Here is an 8650-nt window from a genome sequence, read left to right on the forward strand (position 1 = left end):
CCTTTCTTTGTATCCCCAATACTAGACACATAGTAAGCACTTCATAAAACTCAGTGGACTGACAGAATGCCTTTCATGCCACGTGTATATATTTTAGTTAATTATACTTTTGATGAAACAAAATTAAGTTAATTTTTCTTATCTGTTTCAGTGAGTTATTTTTGCTACAGTTGTATGTTTCTTTTCAAGGAATGGAAAGAGCGTTATGGAAACAATCGAGAAGATTCCACCAGGAATAGAAATGTTCACACTGACCCGAAAGAGTCAAACTACTCCGAAATCAGTACTAACAGACGTAAGTGGCCTTGTGCTTCAACTTTAACAATCATTGCAGATGGTTGGAAGTAGCATTTTAGAACAAATTCAGGGAGCTGGGCTACAGGGTAAGAGAACCATTAGCAGGAGTGATCAGAGGAGCAGAAACCAGAGAATATCGGTATACTGACTTGTATCAACCAAGTTAGCATCTCTCCTAAGTTTTCAGATTACTTTATTTTCATGATTAATCTATTGGGGTTTTGCTTCATTTCCTTTTCTCTGTCCAATTGTATACTTTTAAAAAACAACAAGACTGTGTTCTCAGTAAAAATAATCTAACTAATAAATTACTTAAATAAAATAGCTAATTCTGATTTGTGTTAGTGGCTTAACTACTCTAAAAATCTCTTCCTTTGCTTGGACTGCTATTAGTCATCCAAAATGATTTTCTTTGTGCTATATATTTTCCACAAAAGTCCTATTCTAATTTCTCATCCTGGTTTATTTAAGACGAAAGCCAAAAAAGCCCAAGCCAAGGCTGTCTTTGGCAACTGGAGAACCAGATAGCTAAGTTTGAAGAGGCACAGCACTGATGGAGCTGACCACCAGCTGGTGAGGGTTTTTTTTGCCTCATCAACTCATTTATCCATTTATTGAGACATGGAGAAGTTACCTCGGTAGGGAATCAAAAGAAGAAATACTCTGTTAAATGAAATCTTGGCCCTGAAATTATTAAGTTGCCTTACTTATAGTCTTATTCTGGTTTTAAGGTGCTATGCTATTGTATTATTTTTTTTTTCTGTTACTGTATTGTTTTTAGATGCAAAATTTAAGCCCATTGTAACTTAGACTCCACTCTGTCCTCATGCTAGGGGACTGTTATCCACAAATAAAAGAAATAATAATGTGAATTTTTTTCCCTCTTTACTTCCTTTTATAGCAGTATCTAAGTATACAAGATCTAATAATCGGACTGAAAGAGATAGAATTGAATTACTTCAGGATGCAGAACCTCTTGATTTTAATGCAGAAACGTTCACTGATGATCCTCTTGAATCTGAATCAGGAAGGTGAGTGTGCTCCTGTCTTTTGGCTGTAGTATTCACCCACTTCAAAGGGTTTTATTAACCTTCTGACTTAACTCGATTGACTTAATTGGATTTTCTACAGTATCCCAAAAATAGTTCTATTTTGTGAGTAATCAATTAAACTATTGAGTATCTACTTAATAACTACTACTTTAAAAATTATTTTTGAAATGTTACCTGTGAATCGAACAGAAATAGGTTTTGAATCTATGCAAATTTAAATTGCTACAAATTTGACCCAATTTTACTGTTTTGTAAATAAAGACATTGAGAAGTTTTTGTGTCTATTCTTTACCCTTGTCACAGAAAGTTTATTTTGTGTGGATTTAACAGAAAATAAAGATGAGTTTTGTTTCCTTTTTAAAATGGATTTTTGGTAGTGGAATGAATACTTTAGTAATTGCTTTTTATCAAATGATCTATAAAGTAAAAAAGGCACTCACTCAGAGCCACTGCAAAGATCTGGATTTATTCCACCTTTTGTTCGTTCAAGAAACATGCTTTGAAAATGTACTGTGTACATGTCTACCTTATTAAACAGCAGAAACAATGTAATAAGCACTTTTTCACTGAGAAGGGTTCTCTTATAGGGGTGAGGAACCTGCGTCTCAAGGCCACTTGTGACCCTCTAGATCCTCAAGTTTGGCCCTTGGACTCAATCAGAATGCTGCATCCAAGAACCTAGAAGGCCACATGTGGCCTCAAGGCCGCGGGTTCCCCACCCCTATCCTGTAACCCCGAGTTATTGTGACGTGCTCTAGATTGAGATGGTAGATGGAAAGAGAGAGTGTGTGTGTGTGTGTGTGTGTGTGTGTGTGTGTGTGTGTGTGTGTGTGTATGTGTGTTTGTGTGTGTGTGTGACAGAGAGAAAGACAGACACATTTGTGGCCCTTGTTTTCTTCAAAAAGTCCCTTATGTCAGCTTGCATTTTATCTTCTCCCAAAGGTAAAGTGAATTGTGTGTACCTTGCTATAATATGTCTCAGACAGAATAGCAAGGCTAATTTTAGGTGAAATAATGTAGGGTGAAGCAGCATTTTTCTGACCTATCAGAAAAAGGTCATCTTTATTGCACCTTCCTTCTGATTTGTTAGCACCGCTAAGTTGGTGTCTTATAAGGAACTAGCATATAGAGGTGTAAGGATGGCTTGTGTTTGCAAGCTCTGCCATACCTTTCTTCCACTGCTTTTACCTCTGCTGAAGAAAGAGGTGCCTGTCGTGAAGCATGGTATCAGCCTCCCCGTTGTAGGTACACACAAGCGTCCTGTGTACAAAAGAGGTCCAGTGTAGTGACCATTTGTCCCTGGTGGATTGCAGAGTTGTGTCCATTCATATTTTCTTAATCTTTTCTTTAAGGTTGGTGGGTCACATTCTGAGCCTTGCTTCTAATTGTTATCATTAATAGTGATTGTCATTCTCTGAAATTCTTAATTCTTAATTTTGTTTTATTGGCCAGGAGTGAGGGAGAAAATTAATTTTAGCAAAATATATATGCTGATAGTCTGTTGTACCAGATATTAATTTAAAGATATAGGCTTCTGACAATCAGAAAGAAGGTGCCGTGAAGATGACCTTTTTCTGATAGAAAACAACCCTGTACAAACAGGCTATATTCACGATAAATGGGGGTGGGTGGCGGGTAACCTCAGAGGGAAGGCAGGAAGATTAAGGAAGAGTTGGAAAGGCTTTGAGCCGAGTAAAACTCAATGTGAGACTTGAGCAAAGACAGAGGATCCTGGAGGCAGAGATGATATAGGAAAGCATACCACATATGGAGAATAAGCCAATGAAAATGCAGTCTGGAGATAGATTGTCATCTGTGAAGAACAGTGAAGCCAGTGTCACCAATTTCCAGAAGCAAATAATTTGCATAATGTATTATAGTGAGTGTTAAATTATAGCACTCCTTCCTGTTTATATTAACTTGATTATTTTTTTTTTCAAACCTGACTTCATAAAACCTTTCAGTTAACTCTTTTATGTTCTTTTTTTAGGTATCAGCCTGGTGGAAGATATCTATCAATGTCTCGAAGCAAAATATTTGATGATGTCTAAAGCTTGAAAATATTTAGGAGACGATTAACTGTTAGAAGTCTGCATGTCCAAGTTGTTTTTCATGTTGTAAAGTATTTGTAACATTGGTGTGCCCTCAGAACTTGCTTTCTATTGTGGAAGAAAAAAAGTCAAGTTAGGGTTAAAAAATAATACAGAACTTACAGCTTGTATAATAATTTATTTCTCATCAAGTAGTAGAGTACCATATTCTCACAGGATTTATTACATATGATGCAACTTTTTAATGTGTTCTCAGTGGATAATGGGAATGTCCATTTAATTCATATTAAAAATCAGTCCATGCAAAAACATTTGTGTGTTTCAGGTTGGTTGAAATGAATCTTTTTCTCTGAAAGGTAGTTTAAAAATAATAAGTAATATGTAACACATCTGTAGAACACTACAGTTCTTCTTGTCATTTGTAGCATATATTTTGTTATTTAAAAAGAAGATATTTTGTCAGCATTTTTCAAGGATAGATAATTGAATGGAGAAATCAAATGGTGATTATATTCACAGACCTCATATCTTAGAACATAAGGCTTATCCATGATTCACAAGAGCACAGTAATCTGCTTTAACTTTATATGCAAATAAATGTGTTTTGCATGTATAATTATTTTAATTGGCAACATTAGTACTTTTTTTGCATGTGTGATAATCAAGTGGTCTTTCCTTTTTAAGTTTTTGATAGTAGCTGGAAATCTTTGTATTTTTTTTTTGTACAGTTTTAATTTGATGGAGATGAGTTTAAATTTTCCAATTCAGTGCTTTTTTGTATTCTTAACTCCTGAGCCTTCTGTTCAAGGAAAAGTATGTGCGTTAATGGCAACTATTTTTGATATCCAAAGAACATGAAAAAGAGATCCGAGATTTTAACATGTGCCTGTGTAACCAGTAAAGCTTTTACAAAAGACACATGCTCTTTCCATTCAAAGAAAAAAAAACTAATACAAAAGATGCTGTAGATTAGGACTTACATTGTGGTTTATAAAATGTATCAAACCAAAATAGATTGTAAATAATTTATTGGGTAAATATGCTCATTTAAAAAAAATTGTTTTGGTTTCGTGTTTAAGCCAAAGTTGTGTTAGTTTTTAAGTCACCATCTTTATTTTGCAAAGTGAATATGAATGAGTGAAATCCTTGAAATATTTTCCACTCCTTACACAATTTAGTAGGTTATATATTTTTAGAAAAGTGAACTTTGCCCAAGTCATATTTCAAAAAAGCTTAATTTTAAAAAAATTAGTATTATGTAATTTTATAAATTTAGTATGATGTAAGTACTCAAAGGATTATGGTTAACCCTGTTATCTAGTTATTTTTAGTCAGTTTCTAAAAAGAGTGAAATTGAGTACATTCAGACTAAATAATAATGGGAAGGTGTGCCATACTATATTGAAGTAGTTTTAGGGGGTACTCTTTTTTTGAGTCACATTCTTCCCTTTGCAAAGTGTGGTTGGTCCTAGAGCGGTAAGCAGGAAATAATGATGCTTTGGTACTGAATGTAGTGCCACCATGGATTTTCCTTGGGCAAGTTGTAACCTCTCAGTGCCTCGGTTTCTTCATTTTACATAATGAAGATATTTCTATGTATCTACCTACCTCGCAAGGATAATGTGAGGATATTAGATTAACATTTATAATACTTCAAGTCAAAGAACTGTAGCTGTCCTTTTATCATCATCATCATCCTTATAAGTTATACTTGAAAGTATTGGGTAGAAAAAATGTTCTTCACGAAATGGACTCTCTTGTTTCCTTATTCTTGTGTAGAAACTGACACACCTCTCTGGCAAGACCTGTAGATATAATGTGGTTTTTTTTTTCCATCTATGTGAAAATAACTTGGTTATTATTGCTAATGTTTTCTATCATGTGGCTTTACTTTGGAAATTTTCCCTTAAATGTAGTGGTATTTCTTTTCAGGTTTTCTCATGAACTCCAAATGGCAGTGTAGACAGAGACAAAGGGGAAAAAAAATGGGGTTTTGGTTCTCCCACCACCACCCCCACACACACTACATTGTATTTTCTAATATCTGTGGTCAAAGGAGCATCACTGTGAAACCTTAAAGACAAAGAGGAGACAGTGTGGTGTTGCACAAAGAACACTTCCAGACCTAGTCCCAGTTCTGCCAGCTAACTAGCTGTATGACACTGAGCAAGTCACCTGAGTCATAATCAATGCTTGTTTATTGACTTCCCTTTCTCAGCCTCTGTTTCATTAGCTTTAAATCAGAGTGGTAGTACTAGAAGATCTTTATTTTGGTTCTATGGAGACCTATTCCTAATCTTGACTTGGAATTCCATTACCAAATGAATACCTCCTCTCCTCTCCTACTACTGGTATACAAAAAGGCACTTAATAAACAACAGTGATTAATCAGAGCTAAATTAAGCTTTTCAAGGGTTGCCTTTGACAAAGAATTTCCCATTTTAGTTAGGAAAATTAAGAAATATAGAGCATAGAATTAAATGCTGATAATAATAAATATTAGGATTATATGTAATTTGGTACATTTGGTCAAATTGTCAGTACCAAAATCTGAGTCACGTGTGATCTTCCTTGTTTTATTGCACCATAATGGGAAGTTCTTGAAAAGTTAATATATTGAAGAAAATATTTTTTTAAAACCACTCTACTATAATGTAATTCAAACTGTTAAATAGTTTCTGATTTTTATTTGATTATGCCTCAGATTCAGAAAGTAGTTATAGGAGCAAAAATTGGCAAAAAGCTGTTCTTCAGCCTCCCTATCAGAATGTAAGAGGTCTTCATAAACTTGAATCCCTAAATCCCACTTAAATGATAATCATAGTAATAGATTATATTTTATTAAACCTCAGATGTTAAGAGGTGATTTGGTTTTCTGAGGCTTACCCTACAACATCATTTTTTAAAACTGTACTGCTAGTATTTTTTTTTTAAATCTTTATATTATCTTTGTCCTGCTTACTTAGAGATGATTGTTTTAGAAATTATGTTCAGAACATTGAAGATTATAGAAAGAGCTGGGTTCTGGCTTCCAGTTCCACTATTTGAAATAGAAAAGGTACATTACACTATTGGATGACATTGTGCTACATGACAAAACTGAATGTTATTTAGGCACTTTAATGTGGATTTCTTCAGGCCACTAGGTTACTACCATAAAATATGATTGTTAAACTATATTATTTGAACAAAAATGCTTGGCTTACAAGTAAAGAAAATGGTAATATTTGGATGATAATTTTGAGCCTTTTAGTTACAGTAATAATGCTTCTATTTGCAAAAAGAATGCTTTCTAATGATATTCTCTTCTTAATCAGAAATGTCATTACCAAAAATAAAAACATCTGTGATATAGGAAAACACATTTCAGGGTCCAGATTCCCTGTCTGCAACTGGTCACTCTTCCACTGATGCCCAGAATGAAGAGTAATTCTGCCTCTCTTGAAACTGTCTCTGGCCAACTGATAGACCATAATACACCAAAGACAGGGTGGCTCCTCCATGCTTTCTGGATGTAGGTCTCGATACTATCTGGATACTGGTCTTTCCTTGAGTGGTTGACACCTGAGATTATTCCAGTGCCCCCAGGGAGCCAGTGCTGAAGAGGCTTAAACTTTCCCACAACTCATTCCATGCTCAAAAAGCTCTGTTCCCAGAGAATTTGTTAATTTAGATATCAGTATGATTTTTATTTTATTTTCAGGCATGTCTGGTTTATTAATAAAAAGGAAAATAAGGAACACTGCCATGTTTTCTCTCTCATTCTAAAAGAGTATATTTTATTTTCAGTAAAATTCTTAGGTTAAATAGTTAATATATTTATCTTGAAAATTCTCTTTTATGCAATGATCCAGTAAAGTAGAACTTGATCATATTTTTTGCATGTGTTTAGAAGTGCTTTACTTTTGCAGGACTGAGCATTTTTGGAAGTTATTGTGCAGCACGAGTTAATTGTGGTGGTGTTCTTCTCACTGTGGCCACCTAACGTTCCATATTTATCAGTATGACACTATCCAATGTCTTTGACATTTAGCATGTTAGGTTTAGGTTTTTATGGTGATTATTTCTCAGTGAAACAATGGATTTGCTTCTGACCACATTGAAAAGTGGTATGGAAATAAGGATTTTTCTGGTTTGAAAAGTACAAGCAAAATGCTGCACATTTGAAGGCTGGGGATGTATAGAGTTGCCTTTTAATTTCCTGCAGTCAGATTTACACTTATAAATTATATAATGACAAAAGTGCTCTCACATTGATGCTTTTATTTCTAGCATTTAATTGTTCTATTCCATTTTTGTAAATAACAGTATTTTGTTGTTTTCAAATGAGATTTTGAAATCATTTGACTCCTTCCCCACAGCAGTGTTCTGCCATTGTTAATTGTACCTCTAGCCTATCAGTTGTAGTAAATTAAGAGACTCCCTCCATTCTTCAGTCCTTTTTTAGGTTTACCAAAATATGCTGGGAATCTAACGTCTTGAATGAACTATGTTGGTTTTACTTTTTGTATTTTAATTTGAACATATGAAAATCAAATAAACTATTAGTTTATTCCTTCCAATCTGTAAATTAACAGATGTGTCTGAGCACATAATTTGTCAGTAGGTTAGCTATGATTTGTGTGCACAATGCCAATGTTATCTTCAGTCAGCTATTAATTACTACATGAAATTCAGTGACAGACTATCTCTCGCCTGATACTTCTTTTATTTTACTAGTTTCATATGATCTGAAAATTTGTTGGTTGGAAGTTTTACCTATTTGTGTAATTTCTGTGCTGTAAAACTTTAGTGTATATTCGATTTGTATTTAGAAAAGGCTGTATTAGTGCTGTTTCTCAGCAGAGTAGCAATCTTTTGCCTTATCTCTGCATAATAGCCTTCCATTTTGGTTATGGCATACAATAAAATCAGTTTTTTTTTCCTGTACTATGTTAAATTATTGGTGATGTAACAGTTTTTTACAAGAATGTATATTTGATCAACTGTTAAAATATAGGCAATTGTAGACTTGCACGAAATAAAATCCTTTTCTAAAATTAGTGCTGTGCAACTTGGATCTCTCAACAAATGTTGCTAAATATTAATGTGCTTTTCAATTTGTGCTGTCTTTTAGGGCATACACGGGTTGTATTTTATCCCAACAAAGAGTTGATTTAAAAGGACAGTACCTGGTTTTCTACATTTCCCTCATGATATTTTTGTGGAATATACAAATACTACCCCCAATAAAATAGTGATTCTAAGAAA

At 34.1% G+C, this 8650-nt stretch overlaps 1 protein-coding gene across 2 annotated transcripts in view; it reads left to right on the plus strand.

Annotated features, from left to right (window-relative positions):
- LOC114033765 (LMBR1 domain-containing protein 2) overlaps positions 1–8440 on the plus strand; it is a 59134-nt gene extending 50694 nt beyond the window's left edge. Inside the window, exons 16-18 of one of the 2 annotated variants that reach the window (XM_027849425.1) lie at positions 190–295; positions 1199–1328; positions 3340–8440. In XM_027849425.1, the coding sequence (XP_027705226.1) occupies positions 190–295; positions 1199–1328; positions 3340–3400 (297 nt within the window). In that variant the 3' untranslated portion in view covers positions 3401–8440. The remainder of the gene's footprint in view (positions 1–189; positions 296–1198; positions 1329–3339) is intronic. The other variant, XM_027849477.1, reaches the window with a different exon arrangement.
- The last annotated feature ends 210 nt before the right edge of the window (positions 8441–8650 follow it).

Source organism: Vombatus ursinus, unplaced genomic scaffold, assembly GCF_900497805.2.
Source record: "Vombatus ursinus unplaced genomic scaffold, bare-nosed wombat genome assembly UNPS02000255.1, whole genome shotgun sequence".
Taxonomy (NCBI): domain Eukaryota; kingdom Metazoa; phylum Chordata; class Mammalia; order Diprotodontia; family Vombatidae; genus Vombatus; species Vombatus ursinus.